The sequence below is a fragment of the Glossina fuscipes genome, unplaced genomic scaffold (genome assembly GCF_014805625.2).
Source record: "Glossina fuscipes isolate IAEA_lab_2018 unplaced genomic scaffold, Yale_Gfus_2 1, whole genome shotgun sequence".
Classification (NCBI taxonomy): Eukaryota; Metazoa; Arthropoda; class Insecta; order Diptera; family Glossinidae; genus Glossina; species Glossina fuscipes.
Window position 1 is genome coordinate 12,569,202 of NW_023998415.1, and position 24,815 is coordinate 12,594,016.

The 24,815-nt window shown below is 32.2% G+C and overlaps 1 protein-coding gene across 1 annotated transcript in view; it reads left to right on the top strand.

Annotated features, from left to right (window-relative positions):
* LOC119632384 (bicaudal D-related protein homolog) overlaps positions 1–24,815 on the top strand; it is a 46,712-nt gene that overhangs the window by 4,504 nt on the left and 17,393 nt on the right. Inside the window, exon 4 of the mRNA XM_038025274.1 lies at positions 3–240. Coding sequence (XP_037881202.1) covers positions 3–240 — 238 coding nt within the window. The remainder of the gene's footprint in view (positions 1–2; positions 241–24,815) is intronic.

The window sequence follows — 24,815 nt, forward strand, 5'->3', positions numbered from 1 at the left end:
AACAACAACAACAATAGCAACGGTGTCGCTTCAATCGATTTAGAGCAATATATTGAAGCGATGGAGGCACGTACAACGGCTAATGAACGTACACCGGAAACCGATGTCTGGACTCAGTTGCAGCAAAAGGAATCGGATATATTACTGGCGGCCGAGTTAGGAAAAGCTTTATTAGAAAAAAACGAAGAGTTGGTTAAACAACAAGAGAAACTAATTGAAGATTATTCAGCGAAAATAGAGGTGAGTGCATGAAGAGGGAGAAAAATTATTGGGCTTTTTTCTCACTTTTCTTTTTCTTTTCCTTTTATATATATATATATATATATATATATATATAAATATATTTATTTATTGCATTAGGATTGGGTTAATTTAAATGAAAAAGAGAAAAGTTTATATTAAAAGTAACGGCGGGATAGATTTTTCCTATTTTATGTTACGTTATGTATGTGCGTGTTATCTACAAAGGTATAACGTAAGTCAAGTCAAGTTATTGACTTGGTTCGAGGTCATGACATTATTATGTTACGTTAAACTTTTAAAGGTGTTACTGGGGAGAACTTTACTTCAAAATATCCTTGAATTATAAAAATTTAATTAGGTAAAAACTTTGTGCAGGTGTGAGTGTCTTCTGATACTTATATACAGTCAGTCTCATTAACATTGCGTTTTTTTCGCTCGACGAAAAGTAAACGCTTATTAAACCTAATCCATTGTCCATACATATAAATTTATTTTACTATTTCGTACTACCAGAGAATACATATTAAAATATTAAAAAAAAAAAGACAAACAAAACATTATTCCAGTAGACAAGAAAATTAAATAACTTCAACAACTTCAAAACGTAGCGTCATTAATATTGCGTTTTTGTCACATAAGGAAGGATGCGATGGTCGACAACAGCATATTATTGCAAATTAATATTCGATGGAGTATCCCTTTTGCTTAATAAAGTCATTTAAACGGTCTGACATATTTTGTATAATTATTCTTGTGTAGGAAACAGGGATCGTACGCCATTCGTCTTGTAGTCTATTTTTCACATCTTGGACGGAAGAGATTGAATGTTTTCGCAACCGTCGGTCCAATTCATTCCACATGATGAGGAGGAAGAGAGTGAAGCGCTTTGGAGCAGTTATATAAAAGCCATTGTTGAATTAAGTGGGACTTACGCTTGAGGTCTTTGTCTTGGTAAAATTTGAATGTTTCGAGAAGACCAAGTTTGTCTATAGTTTCTTTTGAATTTTCGTTCAATGTCCTTAAATAATCCTCCTTGTTTACAATGGCATCCGTAAACATCCATTTCTCGACTCCATTGGCCAAATGCATACCAAACTATAATAAGACCATTGCTACGCTCGCTTTAAGCCGCTGATAGAAGAACATAATAGGAAGCTAAGACTAGAAATTGCCAGGCAAAACACACCAATTCTTAGTGGTACGACGAAAAAAATGAACTTAGAAACACGTTATCTCGCAAATTGTAGTACGTTAGAGACAATTTAGCCGGAAAATTGATATTTATGGGTGGCATTCTTTACGAGGAGGATTATTTAAGAATATTCAAGGAAAATTTGAAAGAAAGTGGGGACAAAATTATTATTTTGACGACGTTCAAATGCTAGCAAGACGAAGACCTCAAGCCTAAGTCCCGCTTAATTCAAGAATGGCTTTTATATAACTGCTCTGCAAAGCGCTATACTCTCTTTACCATCACCCCCAGAACACTTAATCTCTTTCGTCCAAGATGTGAAAAATAGACTACAGGATGAATGGAGCAAGATCCCTGTTTCCTATACAAGAAAAATTATACAAAATATATCAGAACGTGTTTTTGTCGAGCGGAAAAACCCAACATTAATGAGACTCACTGTACGTGTAAAGCTTGAATGTAGCAATTAAGGCCGCACGTAGTGTGTGGAGAATTTATAATTTTTCTGTAAAAAGATAAAAAAAAAAAAAAAAAAAAAAAAAAAAAAAACACAAAAACTAAAGAAATGAAAGATAAATATTTGCATTTGTAACTGGTTAATAAAATAAAAAAAAAACCATTTCAAGGTCACATGTCATTTATAAATCATGCCACGTTTATTTTACCCTAGCTCTCTTTCTTTTCTCTCTCTCTCTCCCTTCTTTTTTTGGCCGTCTTTCTTCCCATGTTACACATGGAACAATCTATGATTAACCAAAACCTCTCTTTGGAAATTTCGAACTTGATTTAACAAAAAAAAAAAAAAAAAAAGAAGAAAAATAAATAATACCTCTGTTTTACTATAATACCCATAATTAATTTATTTTATATCCATAAATTGACAACACACACACAACCATATACTTTTCCTTAATAATATAGATATTCATTATTACCAACTCAACCGTCCATATATGAGAGAAACTAGAGCTTATGAATTTCTTTCTATCTTAGACAATGGGAGTTTTCCAATTGTTTGCTTCAACATGCTTCAACATATTGTAGTTAAGGAAAGTAAAAGCAGCGCTATTTGTTCCCTATAGCACCATATCCATATGAACTGCGTTTTTAATGCCCACATTGCTTTATCGGTTATGAGGCGTGTGGCGTTCTCTTGCTCCAATCGCTGTAATTTTGTTCGCTGATCTCCTTCTAATCGGCAATTTTGACGCAACAGCGATTGCCACTGATTGTAATGGCCATGTTATTTTTCATGGCAAATAGATACGATCTAATGCTAAGCGTTGCTGACTTTAAACAATTGACAGAACCTATTATTTTCAGTGTAAAGGTTTCCGCTAATATTAAAGAACTGCCATTAAACTCATCTTATTTCAATCATCCCATCATCTTAAAGTACGAGCATAGGAGAAATATTTGAATTTTTCGATATCGACAATAGAAATAGATCGGAACCGGATTCATATATACGGAATGGAAATTTCAATTATTCATTATTATTATATATTTTATTATTTAGTTGGACCGCACCATCGACATTTAAGTAACATATTGCATTTAGCTTATTCCGCCCACTAATTCATCGAAACTCAATTAATGACTTTAGACTATGCATTGCAATCATTTCATAAAAAAAATGAATAAACTTTGTGATGTAATGTGTATGACAATAGAGTGCGAATGAAAGATTGCAAGTAATTGATGCAAAACTGACGTCGTTTAAAGCGATTATATGGACAAAGTGTCTCGAAATTTCTGAAAGATTAAACAAGGAGTCTTTTATTTATGGTCATTGTACTGCATTAAGGAATTTGTTTATTGTTTGCAGTAATAGGGTCTTTTTTTGACGCGGCATACGAAATACGTAAAGCATTGTAGCGATTAATTGCATAAAGCGAGGAAGCTACAAGGGATGAGCGTATATACAACATCTAGAAGGCTTTGAGAGAGACTTATCGTTTATTATATCGATCAATTCAGAATCATTTTCTGAATTGGTCTTAACATGTCCAGGTCATCTTGAATTCTTGTGTTCAACCTGCAAGACGTAATTTTTGAGATATCTTGACGAAATTTGGTACATTTTCGTGTTGTGGTCCTAGGATAAGCGCTATTAAAAATGCATCGGATCGGATAATTTTTTCGAGCACCTTCTCATATAACGCCTTATTCTGAAAGATCGTTATATGAATATAACTGTAGGAAAGTATAAGTCTAAATTTTCATCTTCTTGGCAAGATTTAGAGATTCTTCAGTTAGACATCCCGCTATAATGCAGCTCGATAGCAAATATAGAAATTATCCCGTCATAAGGGTAACGAAAACAACCATAACGAATTGTCTCGATTGCTGCCCTATTCAACTTCCTAACCGAGCCACTTAGCTAGCCCATTAGCCATTTAGTCATATTCCTTTTATTTTTTATTATTGAAAATTATTGCAGGCGCAAAATTAAAATGAGAACTGGGCTATTGGCCAAGCTCGAAAATGGAGAAAAATTTTATATAATATCTTATCAAATATGGTTAAAACTTTAATGCCCAAATTTTTTTGCTCTACCAAGTTACAAGACTTTCTTCCTCAATTGAGAATTTGTAATATTTTATAGCGAATTGAAATATCCATTGGATACGCTACAATATATATATATATATATATATATTCTCACAATATATATACATATCACTTCTTCGCAGCAGCAGTAAAAAGACATTTGAGACGATATTTGTTCTTCTAGACAAGATTGAAGATTGTAACTTTGAGTTTTTAGCGAAGCACACTCCTAGACGTAGGTTCGGATTAATTATATTAAGATCAAAAAGATATATATATCCGATGCGTTACAAATGATTAATAAACCGAATATACTTCATCGTGGATGACGCAAAAGATTTACTTTGCCACATAGTCCAGGTGCGTGTATGCTTGTATTACCTTTTGCATCCTACTTTACTTGCTTGCTTACGAAATTTTTACAACAGGCGAAGATCCAAATGCAAATTATTAAATATGCGTCAACATTTTTATATGTGACAAATGACAACATTTTGTTTGAGTAAAGTACGTTAGGACGGTAAGTAAAAATCGATAAAATACACAAACCGTACATATATATATATATATATATATATATATACTATATATTCACATGCAGAAAGTATACACCGTGTAAAAGTTGTCATCAGGTGACTCGATAAGCCAAAGCTTACTACATGCAACCTAACATTAAGCTGGTCTAATGTTTTTATATTACATTCATACAATTGTTTGTGGCTTTATAGAAATATGAGTGAGTAATACAAAAAAGTGAAAAATTATTAATCAATTTGAAAGATTATGACGTAGTTCAACGCATTTTAGGATTATCGTCATAATTAATATCTAAGTATATCTCGTCATATTTCACTAAGCGCGCATACACCGCTTGCCGTTTTGTACGTCAATCAAGAAAGGGCAGCGAGTCAGAGCAACGCAAAGTCGTATAATGTTTAGAAAGCGCTGTTAATAATGGCTCGGAATCTACTTCTCTTCCCTTCTCTTTATTTATGGACAGAATGGTTGACGAAACATATACTGCTCACTAGTTTCTACGGTCAATGATGAGCGTTATGAAATAAAATATTATATAATAAGCTGTAACTATATTCGTAAATAATACAAAATAGGACGAAACGTTTCTTGCTTTAAGCGGGACGACCCTCCGGTATATAGCTCTGTAACGGTTTATACCAAACTAATCAATTGGGTTATGGACGAATATTTCATCTACAGCTTAACTTTCTTTTATTAAAAAGTATGGCGTGAACAATTTGCTTCGAAGACGAATAAGATATTTATCTATTTTTTTTATTGAAAGGTTTTTAAACGCATATAATTCTGATACACGCTACTCACAACTGAATCTTCATTCTCGTTAATGGGTATAAAATATTAACAATTATTTAAAATTACCGCCCACTCATATTTAAATGTTTATAATTTAGTAACGATTTGTCATATAATATTTCTATTTTATGAGATCATTTGATAGATAGGTGGACTATGTGATTGGCTCTTACTTATTATTATTATTATTACTATTATTATTATAAGTTTAGCCAGAGAATAAATTCTAAGACTAAAAGTCTTAAAGCAGTAGCATGCATCTAAGGCTTTCGGCTTTATTAAAAACTCTATCGCACTTGAGATTTGAATCCACGACCACTGAGAGTCTCTAGTTGTCTGGGCCACATGGCAATTTCCGTTGGGAAAACAGTGCGAACGATGGACTAATCGTGATACGTCGTTTGTAGAAAATCATCAAGGCTTTTGCTTTCTACTCATGAATCACGAATCTCTCAAGGCATTTCTCAAGTAAATAGGCCGTTCAGAAATTATGACTTGCCTGTGTGGCGATCAGTCCGAAAATTGGAAACATGTATTGTGGGAGTGACCTGTATACTCTAGATTCAGAGCTATAGAGGCCGTGGGAATGAGATTGGCGAATAATCGTACTCTGGTCTCCACTTCTTAGACGGTAGTTGTCTTGAGTGCTTCTTTTCTCAGGCAGCATCCTTTAAGATAAGCATTAAGCAGCTGCGGCCGACTCTCATCCGTTTTATCCTCGTTGAAGACCGATAAGTAAAGACTGACTAAGGAGTGAGCTGCATGGGACTCTTCAAGTCTTGTCAGAGTCTTCTTCTCTTTCTTGTTTGGTAATGTGATGGAAATCCGTGTCCACGTTTCTCTAAATTGCTTTGACTATTTGAATTCGGTTTGAGTATTTCCCTTAATAAACGAAAGCAATCTTCCAACTTCGACCTGATAGCAGGAACGGCCCATTGTGGAAATTACGTCCTGGCACCGATTAACGCAAATTTTGAGGAGAGCTCTTGCCGCGTATGGAGTTGCATTGCAACTGAATGCCTTATCCAATGAAAGGTAGAGGTAATCCTCGTTTTTATCAGAGGAGGTTAGGTGCGTTTGCACATTACATGTGCCATCGGGCAACATGGGGTGCAGCCATTATGGTATGTAAAATAGGTCGAGACATTTGGAATGGTTAGTCGAGTCGAAAATATACGTGGTAAGTCCAAGTGAATAATTCTTTTAGGAATTTTAAGCTTAGAAGAAGAGCTTGTTAGTAACTCAATATCACAAAGAGAGTTTAAAAGGTAATGGTGTTAACATTGAATATTATATGAGCCACATGCGTCTATTGCGTAAATCTATTCGCCAGATTTATGGGCAGGCAGGTCTTCCCTAATCTAGCTTGTTCGTCTAATTTAGCTACGGTAGACTCAAGGCTATTCACGAAACTCAAGCAACTACTCTGAGGCTAACGTTTTAGGTTACAATTACAGATAAGATAAAAACCAATAGGAAAATTGGCTCAAGGGTATTTATTCAGCAGAATGACTTTCAAAGCAGTTTCAAGAACTGCAATAAAGATTAGCATGAGTGTATTTATTGTACTCGAAGATAATGATATAATTTTAAAAAAAGATAAATGGATGGCGATCCCATATTCATATTCTTTGTGCGTTGATAAGATTGCAATCTCGTCATAAGCGGAGATCAAAATCACTACAAATCAAGCATATCTAGCATAAAAGTGCATCTTTTTCCCGATTTGTTTTCCTATGGCTAAATATTTTTGATCAAAGATTTTTCGCTTTGCCTTTCTAAATTATCTCAGTCGTTTATATTTCCATTTTTTTACAGCTGGTGGCGTATAACGCAACCGTTAATAATAATAATTTAAAAATTTTCTTGTTCTCATAATTAATGTTTAGCACATGTGCGAACGGACTATTTCTTGATTTGTTTGCAAAATTTTTGATTTTGATTTTGCTTCTAATAATAAAAACGGAAACGAAAGCCCAGAACCATTTAAAGATACAAGCGGTATATAAAAAAGACATAGCAACAATTATGTGTTAGCGTTTTATAGAAAACTCATTCGAATTTTACACAAAACTTAAAACGGTAACTTAATGTAGGCAACGTGGCCAGTGTGGGCAGGCAGACAAACTGTTCAAAACTAAAACCATTTTGTAATTTTTTTTTTTTTTTTTTTTTTTTAAATTACAACTTGTTATAATGTTTCATGAAACACACGTAACAAAAGTAATTGAGTACAGTGTTAATTAAAGAGAAGCAAGCAAAGAAAACCTCATGTCAAAAATTGGCGTTTGCGTGAGATAAAATTTTGGATGCTCATTGCCTAGGTTGATGGTAACATTTATCAATAATTAATTCGCTTATTGTACATTTTCCGATTATAAGTTATAAAAAAAATAAAAAATATATGAAACATCAGAGTAAATAAAAGGTAAAGCTATACGCTCCACTTGGACCGAACTTAGTAACTCGGAAAATAATTTTAAAAAATTTTTTTTTCCAAAAGAAAAATTCACAACTTGGTATGATTTCGAACCGGATGGGTACCATTTTTCCTTTACTTTACCCCACTTTGCTTTCTCAATTCTGATTTTGAGATCTTTCTTTCTTCTACTTTCACAATTCGAAGAGTGCGTGATGCAAAGAAGTACGAAAAAGTACGAGACAAAGTATGTAGCAACATTGCCGCGGCATTCAAGAAACTGATTACAACTCGGACAGTGTGTCGGAGCGGCGCCTCTATCAACTTTTGATAAACAATTCTAGCCAATACGATTATCACTCGCACACTCTGCGACTGAAAGAATATCATTTATCACATCGAAAATCGAATCACATCTTCTAAATATGGGTTTGGATTATGCTCGCTCGACCTTTCGAAAGACAGATAAGTCGATAGGTCAATAAGTGGCCAGATGTACGCACGGACAGATCTTCTTAAATTGATTCGGTTTCTTACACTGAATAGTGGTAATAATAAGACCAATTTAGTTACAGTAATTTTGAATCAGTGCGAATAACAAAATCAATTTCGCAGTACATATTAACTAATGTCCGTCTGTTGAAATTTTGATTATGGCTTTGGTCGACAACGTCAACTTAATCTTTTCTTACTACACTTATAGGGTAAATTTCAAAAATCGATTCAATCTAACTGTTTGTCGATAACATTTTCGGTTGTGAACACCGTTTTTAACGATATATTTACTTAATTGTCTTTCGATGAAAACTTCATTTTACAAAAGGAGTAAATAAATTTACTATGCCATCATATGCTGGATGAGAAAAATGAATCAAGCCAAATTAAATGCATTTAATGTCTAAGCCAGGTGTTTCACCCTATAAAATACAATGAGATCATATCATGAGTGTATGAGGTGAATTAACCGTTTACAAAAACAAGTAAAAGCGCTCTAGACAGGCAATTCCGAATATTAGATACCTACACCAAGAATTGTAAATTATTTTTATATAAATGTGATTTTCATGAAAGTCCTGCCCTCATAGTGGAAGATATTCAAAGATCAATTTGGTCAAAATTTTGTAAACTTTGTGTGCTTTTCAAAGATTTTATTATTATTTTCCAGATGGTTTTTTCCATCATAACACATCACAAGTTAGGCTTTATCGCCAAAGACGCATTTCCGTGTTCATGAGAGCAGCTATATATATATATATATATATATGGTGTGGCCTTTAAAATGAATCTATATGATCCAAATTTCCTATGGTTGACTTATGAAAAAAATTAGACCTTTTTGCCATTTTAAGGCTTGTTTTTCATTAGATACTAAGAAAAATAGATCTACGTGGGCCAAATTCAATGAGTTTAATTTTTATGTCAAAATTGTTACTTTAAACAAATTGTTGAAAACAAAATATTGAAAATTATTCGTTTTTACGATATCAAGATTCAGCTTCCGTAGAAACGATCATGTGGCTAAGGGGTCACAAAAATTTTCGCTCTAACGTCTTTATACCATTTTAGAAAGGCGAAATGCTATTACTAAGCGATTTTTGTCACAATATTCTAAAAATTATAATATTTTTTCTCATATAACGACTCATCAAAGTATATGGTCAGTGGTCGAAAAGTGCGAAAAAGCGATCCTAACCATTGCCAATAACGGTCGTTTTTTGACCAAAAGACATCGAAAATTGCGTCGTTTAGATTGAACACAAGAATATACGAGATAGATAGCAAACAGACATCAGGCGGACAGGTAAGCTTAGATCGATTTAGAAACTGATTTTGAATCGATCGGTAATTATACCGAGAGTAAGTCTATCTCAAGTCCTTCTTAGTGTTACAACGCTCCGCACAAAGTTAATATCTCCGGTACCACAACTGATGTAGGGTATAATAAAATTAACGAAATACAGGTAAAGTGTTTAAACTGTATGCTAAATATAATAACATTGCACTGATCAAGTTTTTAATTTTTTTTTTTTTAAGCTTTCATTAAAAATAAAAAAAATAAAAAATCACATCAAGATCAAAACAAAAAAAAAAAAATCAATTCAATCAAATATTAGTTAGAAGGCGTGGTTTAAATAACTTTAATAGATTTTCGAAATCAAAATATATATTAATGTGTTGTGGTACATAGAGAAGGTTTGGAAGCATTTACTAATCATATATTAAAAGTATATAATCATTCTAATCTATTCGTATATAATGGTTTTAATAATTCATTAATAAATTTTTTTACAATTTTTGTTCGCGGATTCGCATTCTAGATCTAAATCCGTTTTGTATCAAATATCATTCATTGTCTCTGCTCTGCTTAGACATAATATCCAAGCATGCATCATATGCATCTAGAGTGTATCATATAAATATTAAGATTTTTTTTTTTTTTTTTTTTATTTCTAAAAAACCACTTGAAAGTTATATTATTTCAAGGTTTACCACTACCACTCGTTTGTCGGTTCTAAATAATATCGCTACTACGTTTGTCTGCTAAATAAATAAATAAAAAGTTGCATTTTATTTAAGCTGAGTTAATAAAAAAAAAACATTAAAAAAAAAAAAAACCTAAAAACAAAATAAACGTGTACACGGGTAAAGACACACACAAACACAATTCAAATGATTAGCCATCGCTATCATCGCAAAAAAAAAAGTGCATGTATTATGTACGTACTTATATATATATATATATATATATATATATATATAGGTATGAATCACGTCGTTGTAAATTAAACAACGACACGACATTAGTAATACGGATATACATAAAATAAATACACACTATTGACGATCATTGATCGATACAAAATCGCAAAATAAGGCTGAGTAACATTTGAACTCAAAACTTTAATGATAATGAAAACTTTGAAGGCTACCCACCAATGCACGTAACTAATATATGGATATGTAGAAAATACTAGCAGTCCTTGTGAATGATTACAAGACCAAATATAAAATTAATTGATTTAAAGATTAAAACTAAGATGCTTGTAGTCGACTATTAATGATGGATAACATGATATACATATAATATATAATATAATAAAAAAAGACTGATTACGAAAAAAAACCGGATAAGTGCGAATAAGTAAGCACAGCAGTTATATTTCGTTTAAACAGTCATTTTGGAACACGTCATTATCTCATTAACCGCCAGGTAGATATTCTCATCAATGGCGGCCGGCATTCTATATAGCAATTTGGCGATATGATAAAAGTTCCAGAGGGTTATCTAGTTATTACACTATCATATTTCATTCCCTTAGCCTCTGTAACACGGAACAATACAAGCATTGCCTGCATTAGTTGATTCAATTTCGAAGATTAAAGGTAGCCAAGCAAATGCTCCGCATTACTTTTTGTCTACACTTCTCACTTCCAGTTTCGCCTATCAACGCCTGCTTATACGGTGAAACATGTGATATAAGCCCTAAAATGTTTCACTATTTTTATACATTCTATCTACGCAATCAGACAACAAGTGTTTGATGAGCGCTTTATCACGCCGGTTACAATATGGTGCTCTGAACCAAAGAAGGTGACGATATCCAGAACAATCCTAAAAGTGGAGGGCTAGGAGCACGGGTTTAAGTCGCGGATTGCTCATAAAATTGATAATAATAATAATAATAATAATAATAATATCACTTCTAGACCTACAATAAGAAGCCTAATGGTAACAGAATGCTGATAGATACGACCTTGCGACTCCATAGTAAAATTTAACTTCTGTGCAAACTGCTTTTGCTTCAAAGTTAAATTCAAAATTTTGAAATGCGTTAACATTCCGATGTGAAAAAGATTAGTGCGCATATGAGGACAATTGAAAAAAGAATAGCAAATGCGTTTATAAGAATTATTCGAAGGAAATGGTTCAGGTAATCGCCTACGGTATTTGATGAAGCTTAGAGTTATGAACAGCATTCGACACTACAGATCTTCAAAAGTGATCGAGAACATTTAGAATGGCATTCATACTTAGAACGAAGGAAGGAACACTTTTCCGTTGAAGTGAAACTCAAAGTGGCTTAAAGTCACGAGTAATAGTGGTAATCGAAGAGCAACATTACAACAGTCAGTCAGTTCGGATTGGTATATATATATATATATATGCATTTGTCACGAGCACTAAAAGAAAGAAAAGAAGAAACAATAAAAAGCACTTAACTGCTGCAAATTGACGTAAGCAATTGACTTTATATGTTTAACAGCATCATACGCCATAGACGAGTTGTCACTTAATGTCCAACGACTTTTCGCCTGTAAAATTTATGATTTTTTAAATTCTGAAAATTGCTATGTTGAAGATTTCTGTTTAATTTAAGACAAATATCTGTTATAAAAATTCGATCGACCAGCGAGAGCATTTGACAAAAAAACGCAATAGAAAATAGACTTTTCAACGCTTACTGTTTTGTTTTTGCTAAATTAATCGCGTTTTTGTTTTTTTTTTTTTTTTTTTTTTTTGTAATTCAATGAGATACGTAAGTAATATTAATCAGGGAAAGGTTTGCAAAACACATTGGTAAAAAAGCTAAAATCGTTCGCTAAATCTTTCTACCATTTATTCATTTTAAAATAATTCAGAGAAGAATATGCAAATAGATTGTTAGTAAAACTAGTTCTTCATACCAAAAGATACACCAAAGAGTACGTATACACACACATATATATATATACATATATATATATATAATATGTGTATGTATATATATATATATATATATATATATATAAAGCATAAAACCAGTTTTAAAAAAATCAATTAAAAAAAAAGAAAAAAAAAAAATTACCAGATGTTGAGTCATCCTGTCAACTAAAAATAATATCGCTAAGTAACTTAACGGTGTCTTATTTAGCCTACATTTTACTTTCTTATGTACCGTAATAGGCAATGGACAAAATTATGAATGTTGTCTTTGTTAATAATCATAATTGAAACTTCATACCAAATAGAAGTAGATGACAAAATCGCCACTGCAAATGAATGTGAAGGCATCTTGGACACACATCAGTTATTACGTATAATAATATAATATAACATAATATAATATAATAATAGGTTATGTAAAAATGTTTTTTTTTTTTTCATCATTTTACATCATGTTTATCCAAATGTCTTTGAGATCAAGTTCGTACAATTGAATTGTGACTCTTAGGACAGTGCAGATTTTCGTTTACAATTCCACTACGCCGCTCAAATATTATGCTTCAAGTCTCTTCGCCTCTAGTGAATATCTTTTTAAAAAAAAAAAAAAAAGACAAGCGAGAAAGTTGGGTTATAATCACTTTACCGTGTTGTTCATGGTGCAACAGGCGAAAGAAAGCTTCAGAAACGCTGTAAACGTCGAACTCTGAATCAATGTAGCCATGTCCGTCTCTCTCTCTATATATATTTATATATGTATATGTCTTTGTGTTTGCTGAATTCTCCTCGTCGTAAAAAAAAGAAGTTCTTGCAAGCAGACTGGTATTGAAAACGGGTCGAATCGGTCGAAGAACACGTCCATAGTATTAGGTAAACAGGGAACATCTCCGTTTTTCAAAAGGAATAAAAAATTGGTTCTCCACTCATTTCCCATAGACTATAGCGTATAAATCTACAAAACGTTCAAGATATATATTATGTAAGCCATGATGTAGTAGCGATACAGAAATGCACAAAAATTGACCACGCCTACTAATTCGGAATGCACCGAAGCATATTCGTCTGTTTGTCTGTCCAACTGTCCGTCTGCGCAACTATGTAGTGTCTGTGACAAACATTCTACCGTTCACAAAAGTGCAGACATCGCCTACAAATTTTGCAAAAGAAAATGAAAATGATCTAAACCGGTCAAAGGACACGCCTATAATGCATACACCTCTATATAAGAAGAACTGTGAACACCTTTTCTTCCCAGGTTTTTCGCTTGTTGCGCATAAAGTACAACACAAACACCATAGAAATTTTCACTTGTATTGTGAAAATGGAAAAAATCAATCGCGCCTGCCCAATATCATAGCATATGAAAATTTGCATTTTCTCCTTTTTTCTAGTCTTTTTTCGGATAGCGGTTTCGGTCACGACTGAATATAAATTTTTTACTGATTAGTGTCTCATTATATTCTCTTCTTATTTCTTTTTTTCACAATTTTACTTGTTCTACGCCAAGAAATTAATCCATTTCACGTAGAAGCATTATCTCTAATAAATCACCGTCCTAAAGGTGAAGATGAGTGGTATGTAAGTTACAGTATTCACCTTCCAATCTTCTAATATAGTATAACATAGTGTAGCATCTCAAGTTCTTCCGGGTGGTATAGGGTATAATTTAATATAGATATGTGATGGGATTCGATTTAAAGAAGTAAAAGAGATCACATTTACATTGTGTTCATATATTTGTATTACATTTATATTACATATATTTATAAATTACTTTCAAAAAATTATACTGATGATAATGATGATGATGATGATGATTACGATCGATACAGAAATATTTGGTTCAAGGCTTCACTCTTAATTCCACGGGTATCAATACCGACAATTTCTTTAATATTCAAATGAACTTAATAACAATTTGATAACGAACGCGTCCAATGAAATAATGCTGGAAAAAATGCTTTCAAATATTTAAACGCGACAAAAATTGGTAAACATTTGTGAAATCGCACCTTTATAATATGTTCGTACAGCCAAAATTAAGCAAACTTGTAATCAATATATGTCAAATTATTATTTATTTGCATAGAAAACTTTTAATATAAACACTTATGCGGTTTCATAGTTGCGAGCGTTTGCATGCATATATATATAAATATATATACATATATATGTATGCATGCAATCTTAATGTGCTTATGCAAATAGTTATATTGTCATGGAAATCTATTATTACAACGCAATACCGTAAGCAGAGATATTATTGCAATTTAAAGAATCGAAGAGAAGAAGAAGAAGACGAAGAAAATGACCACAATTGGGATCTTGAAGACAATTGAATATTAATATTATTAAGTGAATTGAAAAGCCGACAACTAGGTAATCAGCAACAGCGAGTTGTTACCTGTTTAGTGTGTGTGTGTGTGTGTGTGTGTTTGTGTTTGTGTTTCTGTTTGTGTTTGTGTATATGCCTCTGTATGTAACCCATACTGAATAACCGCAACGAAAACCAATTAATTACCTTCAACCTCTTACTCGGTTGACTCATAGCAAACACACTTACCATTCGGATAATTCGAATATAATACAAACACTTATGTAAAATCACTTTCAAGTAGTAAGCAGAATATGTTCGCGAATACATACATACCTATTAATAAAGTAAATAAGAAATAAAAATGAATTATTATAAATTCGTAAGTGAATAGTGAGATTTGGGGGGAATTTTAACAAAAATTTTAATAAATCTTGTAAATTTAATTTTTATAGCTTTTTATTAAATTAAACAAACATTATAAATTAATCATTGTTAATAACGTTCATATTTACAATGTTCATACATACAATGCATACAATATAGGGGATGGATAAACAAGGTAGATCGCAAGACTCACATATTACTACATATATTTTGTTTTATTACAATCGAACCACAATGCTATCTTAAATCAACACTTGCATGCTTTGGTTTTCTCTTTTTTTTGTTTTTTTTTTTCTTTTTTTTCTTTTTTGAATTTTTCATATCTTTTTAATAACGGTACTGAGAGGCGCAGAAAATTATTATTATATTTACACTTGACTTCATAAATTCAATATTAATGTGGATAAAATGTAATTAGCTCAGATGTGTAACCGCATGTACTTGTACGTAAATTTATAAAGCTTTGCGTAGTGTATATGCGCATCTTTTAAATTTCGTTATAAAGTTTTTCAATCGTATTTCTCACACGAAACGAGGGAAGGGGAACACAATAGACTTTCTTTGCCCTTATCCTTGGAAATGCATTTTGCTATACTAAAACTTTCAAACAGTGTTGTATGGTTCACAAAAATTAATTGCAAAAAAAAAAAAAAAAAATATCCGACTCTTCTCCTACTAAGGTATCTCCAATTCGAATTCTTGTTCATAAATGACTCACTTTATTGTAAATTATATAGCTAAGAAGACCATTTGTTACGCACTACACTACACTGCAATAGTTTTGGGCTAAGAGCTATTTGGTAATGTAACGAAATACTAAACAGCTTTCGTTCCGGCGATATAATCATTAGGCCTATATGGATGTATACAAAAATGCAGGTCGTGGGTTTAAAATGAAAAAAAATTATTAAAAATTTATTGTTGTTCTTCTCCATTTGTTGTTGTAGGTTTTTTTTTTTTTTTTTTTTTTTTTGGGATTGCAATTGCGAGCGATATCGATTGCAGTTATACAGGATGTCAAGTAAAATCAATATCGCATAGAATCGGAAGAAGCTTGTAACGCTTATTTTTCGATGTTACCCGAGCAAGTAAAAAGTTTGATTATCTATCTATCTCTAGCATAGGGATGGTACAGTTTGCCAAGTTTTACAATCAAGTAACGGCATGTACGGATCTGTATTTAAATTGTTAGTTTCGAACTGAAAGAGAAACAGACGAAAAAAACGAAAAACGAAAAATAACATTAGTTCCCAGGTATTCTACAAATTTCACAAACTACCTTCATCTTCATTGTTTAATAACTTGAAAAAGTCATTATCATTAGTTCCCCTCGATGGATGGTAAATTGTATTTATAATTAGCTGATGATGGTAATCTTAAGAATATATGTATGTATGTGTTTTCATTTGACTAAGTAAGAAAGAGAAAGAGAAAGAGAGAGAGAGATCGAAATAAATAGATGAATAATATTCTCAACCGCATACTGTTCATATCTTGGTATAGAAATGTTGTAAAAAAATAAAAATAAAAGAAATTATCATAATTCCATATTTAAAAAAATTTTTTATATGATTTTATTATTCATTTCGATTTGCATTTTTATAATTTGCTGGTTTTTTTGTACATCTACCTACCAATATGTAAACATATTAAATTTATTATTTTATATCATTTGTTACACATACACACACACACACACAAATAGCTGCCCAAAGTGACACGATAAAACGATTTAGAAAACTACGATATATTTGCATTAAAGCGAGAATGTAGATAGCTCCGACAAATGTGTTTACTGATATGCATAAAATTTCAATTTTGATTTTTTAACTGAAAAAATTCTGTTTCCAATTCTCGTAGTCGTCAGAGTTTAAAGAACAGAGAGAACAGAAGGACCGACAATAGCCTCTCAGTTTTAAACTGAACGAAATGAAAAATGCACAACACATGCGTCTTAAGGGATCTCTGGCTCCCTATGGCAAGATCCGGAAGATATGCAGAGAGAAAAATAACAATTATCGAGATATCTATAAAGATGCGTTAAAGGCGTTCGTCAAGATAGTATTGCCCCTATGTGTACTAACCTAAAACAGTCTGAGTACCGCTATTCATCATAATAATACTTTGCATTATTTAACCGGGCTCTTCATACATATTTTCAGTACTCATTCCGCTGTGGGCCCTAGATGCTTTAGGATATTTGTTTTTTGTAAATTGTAGAATAATTCAAAGCGTCGCTTTCGGAAAGGAGGGGAAAAAGCCAAAGGGCACTGCATGAATGCATATATATACTGTTATTACAAACATGTACAAATGTCAGAAATAGAAAAAATTAAAGTTGATTCTTAAAAAATTGTGATGTTTCCAAACCACTGCACAGCATTTTTACCATCTCGGTGACCATTTATGGGTACTATGTTAACAAAAATGGATGTTGTTCAAATAAAAACCTCTTCAATTTAATATTTCGTTGATGTTACAATGCATTCGTAAGCGGTAGATATCGTTATGTACTATCAAAACTCTATCCGATGATGATGATTACAAGCGGAAGTCCTTCGAAGCTGCCCAATTTTCATGTCTTAAAGCAACATTCTGACAATCATCCGATGTTCTTGGTATACACCAAGGCCTCTGCAAAGCTTTTAACAAAGAATTTCAAAAGTCGTAAACGACTCAGGAGCTTGATTAAGAAAAACACTAGATGTTCAACTCCTAAGAGGTGGTATTGCTATCAAATATCGCACAGAAACTCGCTAATGAATTATGTTAAAAAAAAAATACATATATGGGCAACACTTTATAGCCACAAGTCAAACATTTCGATCATAGTGTACATTGCAAGCGGTGCATGAAATTCTCTTAACATTTCATAAATTCATATGAAAGTTTTGTTTCTTTCGAACAATAGAGTAAACATTACCATAGAATTGATATATCCACCAATACAACATAATAGTCATTCTGTTTGGGACGGCTGGAAAAGCAAATCTATCAAGAAAATCAAAGAACAACTATATAAAGCTACCCATAACCAAAGGACGAGGGATATATTCATTTTATCAAAGCGTTTGCATTACTCAAAAGGAAGCTGTAGAGTTATTATATTGCTGATAAGCATCAAATTCCGAATCAACTTGAACATGTCCGTCTGTCCGTAGGAACGGCATCTGTTTCAAATTTTCCAGAAACATTGAAAAACTATTGCACGCTGATTGGCATTGAAAAAGGGGCAAACCGGTCAAAGGAAATGCCTGCAGTGGAACCTGACTTGAGGCCATCTATGTTTCCAAAAATAAAAAAAAAATAAAAACTGTTTTTTTTGCTCGTTACTTATGAACCACAACAAATACAGCGATAAAAATTTGGATTCATATTCTGGTTGCTCTTGCCGCCTCTCTACAAAAATAGAACAAATGGGCCAGCGCTCAGAAGAAGGAAGCTTCAGCGATCCCATAAAGTCTGCATATCATTGAATGCGATAATCTCTGGACCGTTGTGAGTATGTTTGTCAGTCCGTCTGTCTATCTGTCTGTTAATTGCTGTGGTAAACGTATTCATGGAGATATTCTGCTTCAGACACACAATATAAATTTTCGCTCACGCCCACCCAACCTTATAGAATATGGAATTTTAGTCTTTTTCTTTTATTTAAGTCTCTAAGTATAATATTCTTACTTGCCTTTTATATTAGCATAGGAGAAAAAAATTTCTTTCGTAGAAAGCGAAAACGTTCGACTGTTTTAATAAAATAAATTATTATAAGTTCTATGATTAAAATAAAATGAATTCTCAAGCTTCATTGGCCGATGATGATCGCATACGTTTAAGGTTACTGACTATATTGAATTTAAAATAAATTAATTCGAATCAAAATGCATTTTCTCTTCTTAGGGAAACGAAAATTGCTTTCACCTTTAAATTAAACTCTAAATGCAATGCACAGGTGTTGAGTATTTCCAAAAACGAAAATAAACAAATGAATTTAAATAAAAATTTTTTTGTTTAATTTTTATTCATTTCGAATAAGACTAATTTTAAATAAATAAATGATTTAATGAGGATCAGATCATTTAACCGATTAAACTGCGTAAACAAATTTGCCTAAAACTGCAGATGAATGGATGGATACGTTACGTAGGCATACGTATAAATATATTTAAACTTGCACTATGATTTTTGACCATGAAGAGCTATATAATTAATGAAGTCATTGAATTTTGCATTTCCTCTTATTATAGATAGACAGAGAGAGAGAGAGAGAGAGAGAAGCCAATATAAATAAATGAAAAGACAATATAAATGAATATATGAATTGCTTGCATCGTCTGCATCAATTGTCTGAGAAAGTAAAGTACATAGCCTTATATTGTTTTATTATATATATTCATATTTACTCGAGATTACCCACTTTAAACGCATCCATTGTATGGATTTTTTTTTTTTTTTTTTATTTAATTGTTGCAGTGCTTTACATATTTCTTATTTAATGATTTTTTCGTTTGCCATTTTTTAAATTACTTACGATATTTTAATAATTGCAAGAAAAATTTGAAAATGTGTTTAAGAAAATTTTTAACTAATATCTCCAAACTAACTGTTTAAGTGATAATATAATAAAATGCTTCCAAAACTGACAACAACATCAGTTGGAAATTGTCTATCTCTATCTATCTAACTATCTCTATCTCTCTCTCTCTCTCTTGCAATCTTTCTGTGCCGAATTTATCGTGTATATATATTTTGATAACAAGCCATTATATATATATATATATATATATTTATATATATAGCTTGGGATTAAATGCATTACTGACTAGAAATAAAGGCGAAGAAAAGCGAAAATTACTATAATTATTACTTAACATATACTCATATTTACGCACACATATGCTATATATACACACGATCAATATATTGAAAAAAAAAAATATATATATATATATGTATAGCTTAAACTTTCTTGCATAATAGTTTTCTTGATTTTCTCACATCAATTTACGTTTCAAGTGTTTTTCTATGTAAATACATTTATGCAAACGGATACATGCATATATATATATGTATATATATATATATATATATGTATATATATATATGCATATATATATAATGCATATTTACAGATCTCTTCATTTCCCAATCCCTTATTTATTGCATTTAATTGTTATGTCTACTATTAAGAAAATTACCAGTAAGTTAAAAGCACATTAATACTACGACTCTGTCGGCCAATCTGTCTAAACCAGAGCCGTATAAATGGAGAAATGAAGAAATAACAGCACATTCAAAGGTGTTGAATGTTGTTTGCAGGCCATATAGTAGTTGTATGAAAGCAAAACGAACGAACGAACGAACGAACAGCCATAAAAAAAAAAAAAAACAAACAAAAAACAAAAATAAAACATGATCCATTTTCCTCATTTCTACGGAACACGAAACATAACTAAAACAAATTACCCTACAACTATAAATTGCAACCTTCTATGTTAAGGTGGCCAGAAATGTTTCATATATTAGCAGTATACGCATTAAAAGTCGTAGTGTTTTTTTTTTTTTTTTTTTTTGCTTTATAAACTCACCTTGCGCCACCGACCGCGTAATCGACTTTTTTATCTGATTATTCCTGTACTGCTCTTCTTCCGAATCGGCGTTTTTTCATAGAAACGAATACGAAGCGAACGAAAAAAATACATTACGTTAAGAGATAAATACTGTGCTCTCAAGTACTACGTACTCGGTGTGCTCTTCAAAGGGCTATTCATATCAGTACAGGTATAGCACATTATATCTGGGATAGTTGGAGACGCTTTAAAACAATGTTGATAAATTAATAGAAGAAGTATTCTACAGAGCACTGACATAATATTCATTTTAAAGGCCTGATGCTTGCAATGTATCCATTTCTCCGTTGCATCTCTCTGATGCCCTGCATAGATGATGAAGAAGATCTCAAAGCGTAATCCATCCAAAGATAGTCGTGATTACATTGATTCTATTATTATCCGTAAGAGCCTAAAGACCTCAGATTCAAGTATTATGTTAGAGGTTTTTTAACAAATTCTATCCATTTGTTCATAAAATTCAATCTCACTTAAAATGTTGCTTGTTACAAAGCTAAATAGTCGAAATACTTAGGACCATTATCTGTGATTTTTTGCTTCTTATCCGGTAGTTTGCGTATGCCTCCGCGGCAAGAACTTGATGATCTAGAGACGAAACAACTATTGATCCATTTTCGTACATTCGCAACTTTGCAAAACCGCTGATCGGCCAAACACGTCATCATCTTGCAAATCACTCTCTACCTATATTACAGATTGCTGCATTTTATACCCATCACCAAAGACTGACGGCTATAATCATTTTACTAAAACTTTTGTACCGCCCAAACGGCAGCAGTCGAGTATAAATATTATTGATCCGTATCACATTCGGAATGAATTCAACATTCCCCTGGCCGCAAAAATGAAGCTATTGACTTCAAACTTCGCAAAGACATTGAAAATGCTTGCACGCAGAGCGATATTGAAAATGCATCAAATCAGTCGAACTACACGTTTACAGTACGTAAACGGAGAGAGAACACCTCTGATTTTCCTTGGCCGATTTCAAATTTGGAACGCATTTAAGAATATCCGTCCGTTAGTCTGTCCAACTGCCCAACTGCCCAAATGTGCAGTGTCTGTTATAAATATTCTCCCGTTCGCCTACGAATTTGCAAAAGAATTTCGAAGTTTTCAAAGAACACGCTTGCACCGCCAGCTGGCCTGTGCGGCAAAAAACATTTTGTTTTTTTTTTTTGAAAATAAAAAAAAGGCAGCCGCGCCCGCCTTATATTACAGAGTATGAAAATGTAGCTTTTTTTAGCCTGTTTTTTTTTTAGTCTCTTTTCGGATAACGGTAACGAGTATAAAAGATTCGATCATAACCGAATATTTATTTACTTACTGGTTTAGAAATTTAAAACGCAGTAATAACCAACAAGAGCGGTTTGTTGACATCCATTTTTTCACGCTTTAACATATTCTGAACGATAGGTTATAAAGTGAAAATGAAACTCATATACCGTACGAAGACCAATGTTTAAGTTAAATTGAAGACATCAGGTAGGATAGGAGGTGTGAAGCAATAAATTTCAATGGACGTAACTTAATAAAATACCAATTAATGACACTTTACAAATTGAATTCGAAATTTGAAAAATTTTATTAGATAAGTCATGATATTGACTATAAGCCACTTCTGCTGGTAAAATTTAAAAAAAGTTTATTGCAATAACTGAATATGTTTTCATTAAGATTTAAGATGAAAACCCTAGGGTCGCTAATCTAAAATATGATTTATTTATGAAATTCCATCTGATTGGCGATTGACACGCCCACATTAGCAAGATGCGATGAGTCATTGCAATTTTCATATATATATAGTGTAGGTAGCGGTAGCGAGTACTTAAAATTTACTCCAAGGCGAGTCGTTTATTTAATTTTTTTTTTTTTTTTTTTTTTTTTTTTTTTTTTTTTGCTTATTTATTTATTATTTATTTATTTTTTCTCTTTTGTATAAAACAGCGTTAATTACATAATTGCATTAATATAACGAAATACTTTACTCGCAGACATGGATTTATATGCATACACTTACGCATACTATAGGTCTATTAGCATTAAGGTTTGCTTTCGAACAACTAAAGCAAAAATTTTTCGCCGGTGTTGAGTTTTTCATACATCGTTACTATCTGAGTTAACAAAACTACATTTAATGTTTTAAGAGGTTTAACACAACGCAAGCAAATCTTTAATGTAAGTTAAGCAAACGATATAAACAAAAGAACATTAAAAAAAATAAAAAAATAAAAAAAAAAATACGTTTTTGTTGCATACACTATTAAGCTCACCCTGTCAACAATTTGATTTGTTATCCGGTATTTATTCAGCTATTTGCTATTTCAGCGAAACCACATATACATGGTATAACTGGGTTAATTTAGTTTTATTTCTATCACATCTTTAAAATCAATGTCTAGTTTATATGCATGTATGTATATATGTATGTATGTATGGATGCATGTTTCTTCTTCTCTACCAACTTAATGTTTCTTTTTCTTTTTTTTGTTTTTTTTTTTTTTTTTTTTTTTTGCTGTTAAACGTCAATTATGAAATGTTTTAATTAATGTTAACACAAACTTGGTCACAATGTAAAATATTGATGTCAATACTGTGCGTTATTTCTCATTGGTCTTCTCAATGCAGTTAAATGTGTCGCAAGAAAATGATAGTAATTTCTAAATAAAATATAAAATAATGTGCGATGGTATTTTTTCTTTTTTTTTTCCGTTGCGTCTCTGTCTTTTTCTTCATAATGGTTTTTGCATTTGAGTTTAGCGCTCAAGTAATATCTATAACGAATAAGGAACTCATGTGCAAAATGGGAAGAAAATGTCGTCTGGTCAACGCATTAAACACAATTATGAAATGTCGCGGTTTTTCTTTTCAAATAGTAAATATATCGCTAGACAGAAAACGATCATTTTTATTATATAAATAGCAAAAGGATTCGAATCCGGGATTTCTTCTGTTCTTTGTACATTATTGAAGATTAATATAGGGTATTTCAAAATACGCGCAAGATTTGAAATTTTACGCCATCGTTACGGTAAAGTGTTGCCAACGACAAAAAAAAAAAAAAAGAAGCAAAGAATAGCGTAACACAACTGGCAGTTCAGGTTTATTAGCAATGAAATAACAACAAGTGAATGCTGATTTATTGAACATAATCATCTTGAGCAATAAGGCTCATTATACTTAAGATCACATCTCGTAGAGAAAATATTAAGATTGCCCGGACGTATGTAACGCGTAAAAGTGTCTAAGATACACTCGACTTTTATTATACCAATCGTTACAAGATCATTTATTGAATCGATCTAAGCCTGTTTCGTCGTCTATCCGTCTATCTGTCTGTCTGTCTGTCCGTCCGTCGGCCTGGTGTCGTATGTAAATTTGTGTCAAAGTTTCATATCAACCATTTTTGAGATATTTTGATGAAGAACGTATGCTATTGGAAAAAGTTTGGATCGGTCGTCTTTTTTCCCCACAACCCCACATATGATGCTCTGTATTGAAAAGTCATTATAACTTATGATATTTCATGGTGAAAATTAACTCATAGTGACAGTAAATTGGCATAAAAATCCACCTTACCGAATTGCGGTCCCTGTAGATATATATTTTTTGGGTACCGCCTCGTGTAAGGATTTGTCGAATAACTAAACTTTCATAAAAATTATGCCTTTGCGTGAAAATAATGAGTAATTTTCTAACTGTATTAGGCGAAATGGTGTAGGAAGATATGTGATAGTCGGCCTTATTCGACTGTTAGTCGATGTTCGGCAAAATTATCGCATTTTAGATTTAGAAAATTCATGTGTGACTGGAACGAACGTGTACGAAATATGTCACTCTTTGGTACAGATTTTTTACAGAACCCATAATCAGTCCATTCATTTTCGGAAAATGCTGCGGTTTACTCAATAAAACATAATGCCAGTCGCTGTTAACATAATAATCAAAGTTTTTTTTGCCCAATAATATGAATGAACAATTGTATTAGTCGAAGCAGTGTAGGGTATTTAATAATAGGGTTTGCCGTCAAGAGTTGGATTAAATCAAAA